General features: G+C 28.6%; 2 protein-coding genes across 16 annotated transcripts in view; both read left to right on the top strand.

Annotated features, from left to right (window-relative positions):
• The window catches only part of LOC130666133 (ephrin type-A receptor 4-A), an 89,666-nt gene extending 83,700 nt beyond the window's left edge, over positions 1-5,966 (top strand). For 13 of the 15 annotated variants that reach the window (XM_057466904.1, XM_057466900.1, XM_057466894.1 and 10 more), the window contains one exon: positions 865-5,966. In XM_057466904.1, the coding sequence (XP_057322887.1) occupies positions 865-1,129 (265 nt within the window). In that variant the 3' untranslated portion in view covers positions 1,130-5,966. Of the gene's footprint in view, positions 1-767 lie in introns of all 15 variants that reach the window. The other 2 variants (XR_008989610.1, XM_057466905.1) reach the window with 2 other exon arrangements.
• A 2,080-nt stretch (positions 5,967-8,046) lies between these two features.
• LOC130666151 (60S ribosomal protein L34-like) lies at positions 8,047-9,091 on the top strand. Its single transcript, XM_057466941.1, has 4 exons — positions 8,047-8,125; positions 8,291-8,362; positions 8,681-8,878; positions 8,952-9,091. Exons 2-4 carry the CDS (start codon positions 8,298-8,300, stop codon positions 9,046-9,048), a joined length of 360 nt encoding a protein of 119 aa, XP_057322924.1. The 5' UTR covers positions 8,047-8,125; positions 8,291-8,297; the 3' UTR covers positions 9,049-9,091.
• The last annotated feature ends 5,957 nt before the right edge of the window (positions 9,092-15,048 follow it).

Genomic DNA, 15,048 nt, shown 5'->3' with positions numbered 1-15,048 from the left:
TCCACTGTAAATTACGGAAAATCCACTGTAAATTACGGTAAATCAGTATTTCACGGTGGATTTTCCGTAATTAACGGCGGATTTACTGTAAAATACGGAAATACGGTAATCCACCCGAATTTTTTACGGTAGATTTATCGTATTCGACGGTAAATTTACGGTAAACCCACTGTAAATTACGGTAAATCTACCGTAATTTACGAAAAATCGGTAATTTACGGTGGGTTTACCGTAATTTAGGTTTGTTAGGGTAAGAAATCCTTTATTTGTGTATTATTATTATTATTTTTTGAATTATTATTATTATTATTTGAATTATTATTATTATTATTATTATTATTTGTTTGTGGCTAACACGACATTGTCAAATTAGAAAATTAGGTAAAACCTAAACTGTAAATTGAATCTATTTATTGTACATTTAATGAATTAATGAATTAATTAATTAAGTATATTAATTATTACCATGTTAAAAAATCTTCCTTATAGTGTAAATAATAAGTATTAGTTTGAGAAATTTTCATCCACTAAGATTTCTCGTATGTAAATATTTTATACATATCCTATATCTAGGACTAAGATTTGTTTGTTTATTATTATTTTTTTAAATTATATTCCTGAACCTGATATATAAATAAACAATTGAAACTTATTTATCAAGACTTAGGATTAAACCTTGACCTCTTACTGTAAATAAATCCTGTTGGATAAAATAATTAAATGAATGACCGAATCATAAATAAATTGAATCCTTGTTTATTTTATAGAATAAAAATCCTCAATTAAATAACCGTAGGACCCCCGCAGGTCCTTAGACGCATGACTAGACTCAAGCAGAGTCGTTAATTAAAATTGGATTCGCAGGGGAACAAATCCACTGGCCCCAGATGCTATTGATCTGACCCAATTGACCTCAGTCGCTGAATGGTTGGCTTCAATCAAGATGTCACGTTACGCGGACAGTTTTGAACGAGCCGGCGTGACAACACTAGAAGCTGCCGCCCGTGTCACAGTCCAAGAATTAACGGCACTGGGGATAACCCTCGTCGGTCATCAAAAGAAAATAATGAACAGCGTCACTGCACTGAGAGCCCAAATGTCTGCTACGTCACAAGGTTTTCTTGTCTAATTACAACCGGTCTAATTACCCTAATTAAATTAGCTCCAATGCCGACGATCATCATGATCGTGGTCTTAAAGAAAAAGAAAAAACTAAATCTTGTTTATTTTATTTTTTAATATTTAATCTCACATTCCAACTTGGCTGAGCCGAGTCCCGGAACCAGAAAAGTATTGAGATAAAATACCACCCGACTTTCCCTCTTTTTTTTAAAACAAACAAAGCAATCACTGCCTCATTTTAAATGGTCTTTAAATATCTAAAGGGCTTTTTGGCTACTTGGTTCTACAATTTTATATAAAATATATAATATATATATTTATTTATATTACTTAAGATTTTTTAAATTAAATGTGTATTTCACTACTTTAATGTCTAATGGGCCTAGTTTATTTTCGGACACTTGCTCAATAAATTATTTTTAAAAAAACGCTGACGACTCATTAAAATTATTTTTAATTACTGGATTATTAATGAGAGGTGGAAGAGAAAACCATGAGCCTTAAAGTCTTGCAGTTTGTTTATTTTTATTCGGCGACCTAAATAAAATACTCTATTACAAATATAAATAATTGAACAAACAAACAAATATATATATATATGAATATAAATATATATGACTCTTAATTAACTGTAAAAGCTTAATTGAAAGAATGCTTTCATGTGGAAGTACGTGCGAATGTTAATCTGTGATCCAGTGATAAGTGTGTGAGATAAATATAAATAATTAAATTTTAAAATATATAGTTATAAATAAAAAATTTTTAAAAAATTGCTTTCCATTTATTGCAAGTAAATGCAAGTCTTTTATTCCGTGCCAACGTCTAATCTAAGGTTCGAAATAATTTTTTATTTTTAGAATTTATCATTGACGGTATTATGGATTTTTATTTTATAAACTGCTCTTTTAAAAAAATCTATGGGGATTTTATGGGAATCAAAAAAAATCCATATGAGAAACTGCGGAAAATATATAAGAAAGGATAAATTTCGGGATTCCCTATGGGGATTTTATATTTAAAACTGTGGATATCTGAATTCCCATAGAAAAAATATATATGGGAATCTGGGGATCTAGATTTCTATGTAAAAATTTTATATACATGAGAAATCATATGAATCTAAACTGGGTTCCCATATAGATTTTTTCATGGTTTAGATTCCTATGGGAAATCATCGTAATAATTCCCATAAAAATCCATACTAGATTTTTATATGGATTTGATACTGGATTTCTATAAAAAAAAACCCCATAAAAATCTATGCTGGATTCCCATGTGGATTTTATGATTTAGATTCCCATAGGAAATGAAACAAAATTCCCATTTAAATTTTTTATGGTGTAGATTCCCATGGAAATCCACGTAAAAATTTATATAGAAATTTATACTGGATTTCTATAGGAAACCATATGGAATTTATGGGAATTTAAAGTGAATTCCCCCATAGATTTTTTCATGGTTTAGATTCCTACGGGAAATCATCGTAATAGTTCACATAAGAATCCATACTAGATTTCTATATGGGTTTGGTGGATTCCTATTAAAAACCCCATAAAAATCTATGCTGGATTCCCATGTAGATTTTATGATTTGGACTCCCATAGGAAATTAAACAAAATTCCCATTTAAATTTTTTATGGTGTAATTCCCATGGAAATCCACGTAAAAATTTATACTGGATTTCTATAGGAAACCATATGGAATTTAAAGTAAATTTCCCCATAGATTTTTTTAATAGGGTGATATATTAATATTTATTTTTGAATAAAAATCTTTGACGACTGCCAATCAAATATTCAAATATTCAGTCAGAGATTCAATTATTTAAAAATTTTCTAAAAAAAAATTAAATAATTTTTTATTTTTATTAATAAATATAAAAGCGTAGGGTGTTCTAAAAGAACATATCATATATTTAAATTATATTTCGAATTATAAATTTACTAAATATTTATTATTATTTATTTTTTTTCGCGAGTGGTTTCCTCTTCGCCATTCAAAAAATCTTATCTTTTTTTATTTATGTTTTTTTTAAATTGAGCATAAAAATTAATAAACTTAAAAAAAAAAAAATGTGAAGGAATAAAGTAATAATTGAATAAAAAGCAATAAGTGAAATACACACGCAAGACAGATTTTTTATATAGAAAATGTTATAAAAAATTATAGGAAAATAATTAGCGCAATCTTCCTAAATGTTCGTAATTAAATAAAAAGTTTTAAATAAATAAAATGATACAATCGTAGAGTTAAATAAATAACGAGCATGATCTCGATCGTAAATTTATTTCTAAGTCCAATGAAAATAAAAAAATCGTTTTTTTTTTTTAAATATATTTGTGTCTAGTAAAAGAATTTAAGAAGCCTGAGATTTAAAATTCATTCAAAGATGTATATAATTAAAAATATAATTGGAGGTTTTATTAATTAATTAATTAAAATAATAAAACTTTCAATGATTCGTGAAATTATTATTTTATGTAATGCTTTCAACGTTTGACGTTTGAGCAATTTTTAAAAATAATTATTATAATAAATAATTAAAAAGTAAAAAAAAAAGTTTTATAAATTATAAATTAATATAAATGGCAAATATGCTTAGTCAAAAATAATTTAAAAAGATTAAAATTATAATGAAATTAAATGGAAATGAAAATGATAATGATAATTTCCTAGAAAAAATCTATATAGGAATACAGCCTAGATTCCTATGTGGGTTCCCACAGGGCATTTTTCGATGAATTCCCATATGATTTCCTATAGGAATATTAATTTGTTCTGTTATTCATATATATGTATCGATAGACGATAGACATGAGAATCCAGATATTCCAAAGTCTCTCCCATATGAATTTCCCCAAAAAAATCCATATGTCCAAATTCCTATGTCAAGTTCCTATATGGGAATTCAGGTATCCATAAATTCCCATATGGATTCCCTACATGAGAATCCAGGTATCCAGTTTCCTATGGGGAGTTCCTGTGGGAATTCAGGTATCCAGTTTCCTATGTGGATTTCCTGTGGAAATTCAGGTATCCATGAATTCCCATATAAGAAATCTACGTGGGAATTCAGGTATCTAGTTTCCTAAGTGGATTTCATTTGGAACTTCAGGTATCCATGAATTCTCATGTAGATTTCCTGTGGAAATTCAGGTATTCATACATTCCCATATTGATTTCCTACATGGAAATTCAGGTATCCAGTTTCCTATCTGGATTTCCTATGGAAATTCAGGTATCCATAAATTTCCATATAGTTTCCTATGTGAATTTCCTACATGGAAATTCAGGTATACATTAATTTCCATATAGTTTCCTATGTGAATTTCCTATATGGGAATTCAGGTATCCATGAATTCTCATATAGGAAATCTACGTGGGAATTCAAGTATCTAGTTTCCTATGTGGATTTCCTGTGGAAATTTAGGTATCCATAAATTTCCATATTGATTTCCTACATGGAAATTCAGGTATCCATAAATTTCCATATTGATTCCCTACATGGGAATTCAGGTATCTATAAATTTCCATATAGATTTCTTACATGGGAATTGAGATATCCAGTTTCCTATGTGAATTTCCTATATGAAAATTCAGGTATCCATAAATTCCCATGTAGATTTCCTATCTGGGAATTCAGGTATCGACAGTTATGTGGATTTCCATGTGGAAATCCAGATACCCATGGATTCCTATATAAACCCACACTCCAATATTAATTCCTATGGATTCCCATGTAATCCCACATGAATTTTTTTTAAAGGGACGCGTATATGAATAAAAGAACAGATCAACATTCCTATAGGAAACCATATGGGAATTCATCCAAAAACCTCCTGGGGAACTCACATAGAAATCTAGGCCGTATTCCCATATGGATTTTTACAGGAATTCTATTATGAAATAAAAAAAAAGAAATCAAAAATAAAAAAGTTCGGAAGGCTTTGAATGAATAAAAAAAAGCGAATGATTTATTGAATGCCTCGCACGTTACTTAATTATTCCTAAATGCCTCAATAATTATTTATTTAAACAAAACAAAGATTTAAAATTTTTTTAATAAAAATATATTTTTATTTATTTGATATAGATCTGATTTAAAATTTTAAATATTAATAATAACTATAGTTTTTTTTTATATTTTAAGTTTAAGATTTTTATAATTAATATTTAAATAAAAAGTTTAAATGAGAGAGGCAAACATTTCAGACTTGTGTATTAAAAAAAAAATGGTAAATTAAGTTTACGGTCTAATTGATTAATTAATTTATTAATTAATTAATTGTTTTATTTTTTCGCCGATTTTTTATAACGAATTATTACAGCGAACTTTGCCAAAGTACCTGCTTCGTAAATGAATCATTTTGAATTGATAATGCATGATGATAATGATAATGATATTGATGATGATGATGATGATGGTGAGGGTGATAATGATAATGATTATTATGATTGATAAAAGATAACTGATAACTGAATAAACGAGATATGAAACGAACAAACAGGTACCGTCCCGTAAATAATTACAGCTCATGAAATAAAGTCTTTTTTTTTTCACATTTAAATGCCACTCTTTATTGTACCATAATAATTAAATTTAAAATGCCAGAAATTATAAAATAAATAAATAAATTATAAGACAAACGAACAAAATAAAGTAATAAATAAATAAATAAATAATTAAAACAAAACAAATAGTCTTAAGACGAGTGAGGGAGTTATAAAAAAATAAAAAAACGCAAGCAATTCTGAAATGTGTTTGAAAGATAATTTTTTCCTATGGTGTTGTCAGAACGAATGTACATAAGATATAATAAATAACATACCTTATACGATGTAAATTGTTGTTTTTTATTATTTAAACCCGCCATTAATAATTTTTAAAAAATATTTATGAGTGAATGTAGCAGACAAATTTGAAATTATTAATAAATAGAGTAAATAATTGGAAAATTAAATTTTAAAAAAATATGATCCTGAAGTTAGCAGACAATTGAAAATTTTCGGATTTTTTTTTTCAACAAATCAATTTCAAAAAAATAAAAACTAAAAATATGCATATGTAGAAAATTTTAAAAACTACAGGTGCAATTTTTTCAAAATTTTTTTTTTCTTTAATTTATTGTTTAAAAAAAAAATCCAAAAATTATTAGACGTCGGCTAATTATGAAACTGAAATTGGCCGACGTCTGATAATTTTTTAATTTTTTTTTAAACGATAAATTATAAAAAAAAAAATATTTTAAAAAATTGCACCGGTAGTTTTTTAAATGTTCTACATGTGCATATTTTTAGTTTTATTTTTTTTTTTGTAATTCTCCGGTGAAAAAAAAATCCGAAAATTTTCGATTGTCTGCCAACTTCTGGATCATGGCTAATTTCAGTATCATAAAAAAATGCGCATTTAAAAAATTTTGAAATTAATAAGTGCATTTTTTCGAAATATTATTTTTGAAATTATTTACTCTATTTACTGATAGTTTTAAATTTGTCTGATGTCTGCTACATTCACACTCATAAAATATTTTATTCCAGGATTCATATAAATGCGCAGGTTTGATTGACCTTCAAGTTTTAATGCAGCAGATATGAGACAGTGTAAATTTTAATTAATTTAAATAATGAAATTTTAAAAAATATGCGCACTAATTTTTCATTGGTTTAAATACGCATTTTTTACTTTTACTTTACGTACATTTTGTTTATTTATTTGAAAATTAAAAACATTGACACTTGTCAGTTACTCTCACTCACGCAGACTCGATTAAATTTCAAGTGTCAATGCAGCTGATACGAGACAGTTTGTAAATTTTAATTAATTTAAATAATGAAATTTTAAAAAATGGCAACGCTCGGCTAGAGCTAGAGCTAGAGCATTTCCGAATGCATCCAGACTAAAAAATATACTCGAAATTTTTTATTTTTATTAAATATTCTCATTACTTGCACGGTAAATTTAAATATTTGAAGAATAAATTATTAGAAACTGGATAAAAATTAAAAATCGTATGGCAAAATAAAATGGCGGCAGAATATGATAGAAAAATATTTAAAATATTAAAAAAAAACACTTGAGTGTTTGAACAAACCTGGGCGGGGAAATAATACGCAGAAGGGTGTCCTAATACACTTGGAGATTTAATTTAAATTTCTCCAAGTGTATTGCAGCTAAAAAAACGTCACTTAACTGCTATTTCCCACCAGACGATGCCAGATGATTTTGCTCAGGAACTAGGAAGTTGTCAGCATCAGCCATCAGCAACACTTTACACTACCACTGAACACTTAACACTTAACGACACCACAAACACTTTGCACAATTAAAATTTTACAAACACTGCACAATTTAATTAAACAATAACTATGAGCAACAAATTTAATGGATAATTACACAACGTAACTGCGATACTGTCTTTCAATTCAAATGTAAAGAAGGATCTGGACTACTACTGCCATTGTCGATGATACTGACAGCCGCTATTGGACCGCCAGTTGATACAAACCAATCGATTTTGCGATTCATCGACCGCCCCCACTTTAGTAAAAATTTGAACGTCGAATACAGCGACGCGCAGTAGCGGCAACTTGGCGCGAAATTTCAAAATTGAAATTTAATCATTTTATTAAAAATCGTTTGTGTTAAAAATTCTATTAATTAGGGAGCCTTCGGAAATGATCTAGCTTTAGCTCTCGCTATATGCCAAGGAGTATATACCGAGAAATGTAAACTAAGTATAAATACTGTATCGCCATATTGGATGACGATTTGAAATTCGTAAAAAACGGCGGGAATTTCAAAAAACGCTAAAATCTGACAAGTGCTGCTGCGGTTAAAATTAAAATGAACTTGCCAACAAAAGTAATCAGTTTATGATAAAATAATTTCCTAATTTACCTGCAACGTTTTTTCTTACAAATACAGAGTGCAGCGCATCCGCGTTTTTACGCGTGCGCCACCACCAACTTTCGGCTTCCTTTCCTCATCTGGACCACGCTAAAGGTGGGTTAAAATACAATTTTTTAACTAAATAAATCCAATTTGTTTATATCAATCTCAATATTAATAAAAAAACTTATCAGTTATATAAAATCTCTGTGCATAAAACTTTTTTTTCGAATAATGAGTTATAATTAAAACTAACAATTAGTTTATTATTTATTTCAGAACCAAAATGGTGCAACGATTGGTTCTACGACGACGATTGTCGTACAATACCCAGAGCAACAGACGACGCATGTAAGTTTTCAATTTTTTTAATTTATTCGAATTATAATTTATAAAAATTTCAATTTTTTGAATTTTAAAATTTTTCACAAAGAAAGTTAAAATTCATTCGTTCAAACTTTGAGGTTATGTTCGGATGTTGTTTATTACACGTGTCGTTTTTGACATTTAAATTAAAAATTTATTTACTTTACTTGATTAAATTTATTAATTAAATCTATTGAAGAAATTTAATTTTCAATTCTTGTGTAAAAAAATTTAAAAAGCGGACATTGAAGTCAAAGCTGAGTGTTGGTAGTTTTTTACTCAAGTTAAAATAAAATGTTGCAGTGTGCGTACTCCAGGTGGTAAACTTGTTTACCAGTACCTCAAGAAACCCAAGAAGATTCCAAGATGTGGTCAGTGTCATGACAAGTTGAGAGGAATCCAACCTGCACGACCAATGGAACGTTCGCGTATGTGCAAACGAAAGAAGACAGTAAAACGTGTCTACGGAGGTGTCTTGTGCCACAAATGTGTCAAAGAAAGGTATCAATTACTCGCTTACTTTCACTCATCACCAAAATTTTGACACATGTACTCATTATTATTATTTTTACAGGATCGTCCGTGCTTTCCTTATTGAGGAACAGAAAATTGTCGTTAAAGTAATCAGAGCACAACAAGCATCCACGAAAGCTAAAAAGACCGAAAAGTAAACTGTCTTCATTTAATTAATTAATAAAATTTGAAAAAATATAATTATTGCTTGTGTTGAGGTAAACGTTTTAATTAATATTCACTTAAATAATTTTTACATTCTCAATTTATTTATTAATTGTAACGTTTACCAGAAAACTTTTTTTTATTTTTAAATTTTACAACAATTTCCTCAGATTATAAAACTCAAAATTTAGTAATTTTTTACCAAAAAATTTAAATTTTCTGTCATTGAAATTAAAATCTCCAATGATAGCCTAGAATATAAAAAAATTTTGCTTTTAAAATAACGCGGGCTTTTTAAAAATTTTTAATAATCACTATTTTACATACCGCGAATTTTATTTAAATTCAAATTCTGCGGTAGCAGAGCGCGTAAATTTTTTTGTACTTATATTATAAATCAATTCAATACAAAGTCATTAATTTAAATAATTACCTAGAAACTCAGTACCAATTATATTTAAAATTAAAAAATTTATCTATTAATTGTGACGTTTACCAGACAATTTTTTTATTTTTAAATTTTACCAAAATTTTCCTAGATTATAAAACTCGAAATTTAGTAATTTTTTTACTGAAAAATTCAAATTTTATGTCACTGAAATAAAAATCTCTAATCACCTAGAATATAAAAAAAATCTGCTTTTAAAATAACGCGGGCTTTTTAAAAATTTTTAATTACTAATTTACATACCGCGAATTTTATTTAAATTCAAATTCAGCGGCATGCGGAGCGCGTTGATTAGAAATCAATCCAATACTAAGTAATTAATTTTTATCATTAATGTCAATAATTACCTAGAAACTCAGTACTAATTATATTTAAAATAAAGAAAATTAAATAATTTAAATTTTTGAAACTGCATTTTTATCGCGGCTGTACCAGGTGACCTTTAATTTAAAATTAAAAAGTAAAATATATTTTTACTAACTTAATTAGTAATTTAAAAAATAGTTACATAAAAGGTATTATGACCTTATACCCTTATAAAGTAATTTTTTTAATCCGCTACCTGAAGTGACTTTTAATTAACGCATTTTCTTTGGCGGATACAATTAATAAAATAACTCTGTTCTAAACAAGAAATGCCGGGAAACTTGAAACTTGACAACTCCAAAAAAGCATTTATTCCCTCGGTAACTTCTGCCGTATAAGCATTTACTGTCTAAAGATTAATAATATAAAGGGTAAAAGATATTCCGTGTATGGTAAAGGCGGTCGTGCAAGAGCCAAGACAACTTGGACTACCAAACCCAGTGTAACTCGAGTGGGTCTTAACAAGTGCCTTATTTGTTGAGCCTCCATTCTTGTAGCGTGCCACCGATACCGTACATACATTTGTACTCATACATACTATATATATGGGAGCGAGTAAATGGTTGGATATAATACGAGAGCAAGAGAAGAGAAATGAAAGGCTTTGCCGCATACTACACTAGTTGTTCTCGTAAAAGTTTCCGAGTCACCTGAGAATGCAACTATGGGATTGTATCGAGCTGGTGGTCTTGCTAATAAATATTAACTGTTACTGTTCCTGTTGCTGTCGCTGTTGAGTCTACACTCCCTATAAAATAAATCCACGTGGAAATTCACCCAAGATTCCCACATTAATACAGTTTTAATTTCCACATGACGTTTTCGGATGGATTTTCATATGGTTTCCTATAGAGATTCTTAGGTGAATTTCCATGGGAATTTATACCATGGAAAAATTTAATAGGGAACTGCGTTTAGAATTATCTGGATTGTTGCAATAATTTTCTATGGGAATCCAAAATCATGCAAAAAACCATATGGGAATCTAGTGTAGATTTCCACATGACGTTTTCGGATGGATTTTCATATGGTTTCCTATAGAGATTCTTAGGTGAATTTCCATGGGAATTTATACCATGGAAAAATTTAATAGGGAACTGCGTTTAGAATTATCTGGATTGTTGCAATAATTTTCTATGGGAATCCAAAATCATGCAAAAAACCATATGGGAATCTAGTGTAGATTTCCACATGACGTTTTCGGATGGATTTTCATATGGTTTCCTATAGAGATTCTTAGGTGAATTTCCATGGGAATTTATACCATGCAAAAATTTAATAGGGAACTGTGTTTGGATTTCTCTGGATTGTTGCAATAATTTTCTATGGGAATCCAAAATCATGCAAAAATCCATATGGGAATCTAGTGTAGATTTCCACATGGCTTTTTCAGATGGATTTCCATACAGTTTCCTATGGGAATCCAGCATAGATTCCTACGTTGATTTTCTATGGAAATCGAAACCATGCAAAAATCCATATGGGAAACTAGTTTAGATTCTTATACAAATTTCCACATGACTTTTTCGGATGGATTTTCATATGGTTTCCTATAGAGATTCTTAGGTGGATTTCCATGGGAATTTATACCATGCAAAAATTTAATAGGGAACTGTGTTTAGATTTCTCTGGATTGTTACAATAATTTTCTATGGGAATCGAGTGTAGATTCCCATATGGCTTTTTCGGATGGATTTTCATATAGTTTCCTATGGGAATCCAGCATAGATTCCTACGTTGATTTTCTATAGAAATCGAAACCATGCAAAAATACATATGGGAAACTAGTTGAGATTCTTATACAAATTTCTACATGGCGTTTTTGGATGGATTTCCATCTAGTTTCCTATAGACATTCACCATAGATTCCTATAAAAATTCTTGAATGGATTTCCATGGGAATCCACACTACGCAGAAATCCAAATTGAAACCTAGTTTTGATTTCTATACCGATTGTTACAATGATTTCCCATGGGAATCTAAGCCATAGAAAATCTATATGGGAACCTAGTTTATATTCTTATGATTTTCCATGTATATTAAATTTTCACATAGAAATCCAAATCCCCATATTCTCATATGGACTTTTTTTATAGGGATCCAGACATCCATAGTTTTCCCTACGAATTTCTTATATGGGAATCTCGGTACCCATAATTTCCTACACGGATCCCTATAAAAATCCGAACTTTCCTATATTGATCCCCATGGATCCGCACGTAAATCCATAGATTTCTATAGATCCCTATGTAAAAAATTCATGGAATTTTTCAATAGGGCTCTTATTTAAATGGTTAATCTATTTATTAAACTTTAATCATATAAGATTTATTATCATGAATTAACTTGATATCTTGACAATAAAATATATGTTACATGATTTATAAATTTATAAATACATCAAGTATTGGTTTACATAAAAAAAAAACAAGTACGATACGTTATCATTAAAACAGTAAACAATAAGTTTAAAATGTCGCAAGTTACAGCCGTAGAAACGAATTCAACACGAGTGTAAAATAAAAAAAATAAAAGCTGAGAATGCTGGTCCAAGAGAACAAGACTGTTCTTTAACCGGTACATGAAAATACGAGTAAAAAAAACCGCGGATTCTTTTGTCTCGGATTTTTGGTTCTAAAACGAATGTTGGTGTCAAAAAAAACGGCCAATAGTAAATAAAATTGCGAATGCGTCGGATCTTTGGGGACAAAAAGAGACAGCGGATGCCAGAGTACGGTTTCATGGTCACGGTACAAGAGAAATACTTTCGCGCCTTTTTGTTTATCCTTTTGGTTTTAGTCTTTGTAACTTGAACGTTTCTCCGTCTAACCCTTTTTATTATTTTTTATTTTTTTTCGTTATGGAGAAAAGTTAAGTCAAGTCTTGGGTTGTTAAATTCAACGGTGATGCTGCACGTGCAATCTTTCGTCCCGAGTGATGGCTGCGGTTAACCCGAGTCTCGTTCAGCTTCAAGAAATTTTATTCGCAATTCGATTCACCTTCGATTGCTTTTTAAATTATACTCTCATCCCTTTTGCTCATACATTCATCCATACATATAAATATATATCTGGTATTGAAAAAATTTATTCCCAAGACTTCGGACTCAAAAAAATTTATAATTTTTTTTTTATTAAATAATTTAAATTATAAAGAAAAATTATTCATCCATTATTTCAGCGCATATTGATACCGAAAGTCCTTTCGTAACTATTTGATCTAAACAAATTTTTGAACAACAGTCGTCGTCACTTATGCACTGAAATTTTCAAATAATTAAGCAGACATTTTTATTATTGTTTTTATAAGAACTTATTAGAAAAAAAAAAAAAAAATTCATATTTATACGTACAACGCCATGAAGTTTGCACCAATATACACTCTGAGATTTATTTTCTGAAGTACAAAATACTCCATAGCAATTAGGCAAGCCACTTTTTATTAAATTTATTTGAATAGTTGCAACGAAAAACAGTAGTAAGTAAATTTTAAACATTTTTTTTATTGCTACAACAATATACTTTTTTTATTACTCGTTAGTTCATGAGTATGAGTTACTAGAGTCTAAAAAACAAGTCGGAATCAAATTTTTTTATCATTCTGATAAAACACTCGTTAATTTCTTACAAATAATCTAACTAATTGGAAAAAAATTTGAAATTTTAGTTTTTAAAATCAATCGACATTTTTATTTTTCGTTATAAAAAAAAAAAAAAAATTATCGCGCAGAAATTTCATCTAAAATTCATAATTTTAATTTTTACGGAATTTTAATAAAACGGCTCCACTGTAATGATGAAAACGATGAAATTTTTTTGAACAGATGTAATATCTCTCCCACTGAACTACAAATATATTTATATCTGGTATCGAAAAAATTTATTTCCGAGACTTCGTACTCAAAACAATTTATAATTTTTTTTTTATTAAATAATTTAAATTTAAAAAAAAATATTAATCCATTTTTACAGCGCATACTGATATCGGAAGTCCTTTCGTCATTATTTGATCTAAACATATTTTTGAACAACAGTCGTCGTCACTTATACACTGAAATTAAGTTTCAAATAATTAAGCAGACATTTTTATAAAAGCTTGTTAAAAAAAAAAAAATTTATATTTATGCTTACAACGCCATTCATTTTGCACCAATACACACTCGGATATTCATTTTCTAAAGAACAAGATTTTCCTTCGCAATTAGACAAGTGACTTTTTATTACATTTACTTGAATAATTGCAAAAAAAAACAGTAATAAGTAAATTTTAAACATTTTTTTATTGGTCCAACAATAGACTTTTTTATTACTCGTTAGTTCATGAGTATGAGTTACTAGAGTCTAAAAAAAAAGTCGAAATAAAAGTTTTATCAGTCTGGTAAAAACACTCGTTAATTTCTTACAGATACAGAAATAATTATTGGGTCTAAAATTGAAACCAAATATATTTTTGTAATTCAAGTGATTAGAAAGAAATTTGAAGTTTTAGTTTTTAAAATTCATCGACATTTTTATTTTTCGTTATAAAAAAACAATCGCGCAGAAATTTCATCTAAAATTCATAATTTTAATTTTTACGCAATTTAATAAAACGACTCCACTGTAATGATGAAAACGATGAAATTTTTTTGAACAGATGAAGTTTCTCTCGCACTGAACTACAAAATAATTTATATTAAACTTGATATATTTCTTATATAAATTTGGCTAATGCATTTGTCCTCATGGCGAAATTTTCAAAAAATTGTGTCTACAATTCCAAACGGATTGGAATGAAACTTAACATACGTTTTTTTGAGCCAAACCGGTCGGTTCGTTCAAAAGTTGTGGGCGTTTGAACTTTTTCAAATTGAAAAACACAAAAAAATCATTTTTTTAAAATTTCGCTCCAAATAATTTTTGAATAAAAAGCCGTAGCTTTTTTTTTAAAAATAATATTTCGATTTAGGACTATTGTGAAAAAAATACCCAAAATAAGACCACCTGAATATATTTATATATATATTTATTAGGGTGGGTTGAAAAAAAACTGTTTTTTTTTGTTTTTCTTAGCATGGGGGTAGAATTTGTACCTTATAAAAAAAAAAAATTTTTCAAGAAAAAAAAAATTTTTTTACTCAACATTTTGAGGTGGCCCACTCGTTTTTAAAATAAATAATTGATCAAACGGGGTAGTCCC

The sequence above is a fragment of the Microplitis mediator genome, chromosome 3 (assembly GCF_029852145.1).
Source record: "Microplitis mediator isolate UGA2020A chromosome 3, iyMicMedi2.1, whole genome shotgun sequence".
NCBI lineage: Eukaryota > Metazoa > Arthropoda > Insecta > Hymenoptera > Braconidae > Microplitis > Microplitis mediator.
This window is presented reverse-complemented; position numbering and strand designations above follow the sequence as displayed.

What these genes read in the sequence shown, in the direction of transcription:
- LOC130666151 (XM_057466941.1), top strand. Translation starts at nt 8,298, where the DNA reads ATGGTGCAACGATTGGTTCTACGACGACGATTGTCGTACAATACCCAG. An exon ending in CAGAGCAACAGACGACGCAT is followed by an intron (nt 8,363 to 8,680) that starts GTAAGTTTTCAA and finishes AAAATGTTGCAG; the next exon opens with TGTGCGTACTCCAGGTGGTA. An exon ending in CACAAATGTGTCAAAGAAAG is followed by an intron (nt 8,879 to 8,951) that starts GTATCAATTACT and finishes TTATTTTTACAG; the next exon opens with GATCGTCCGTGCTTTCCTTA.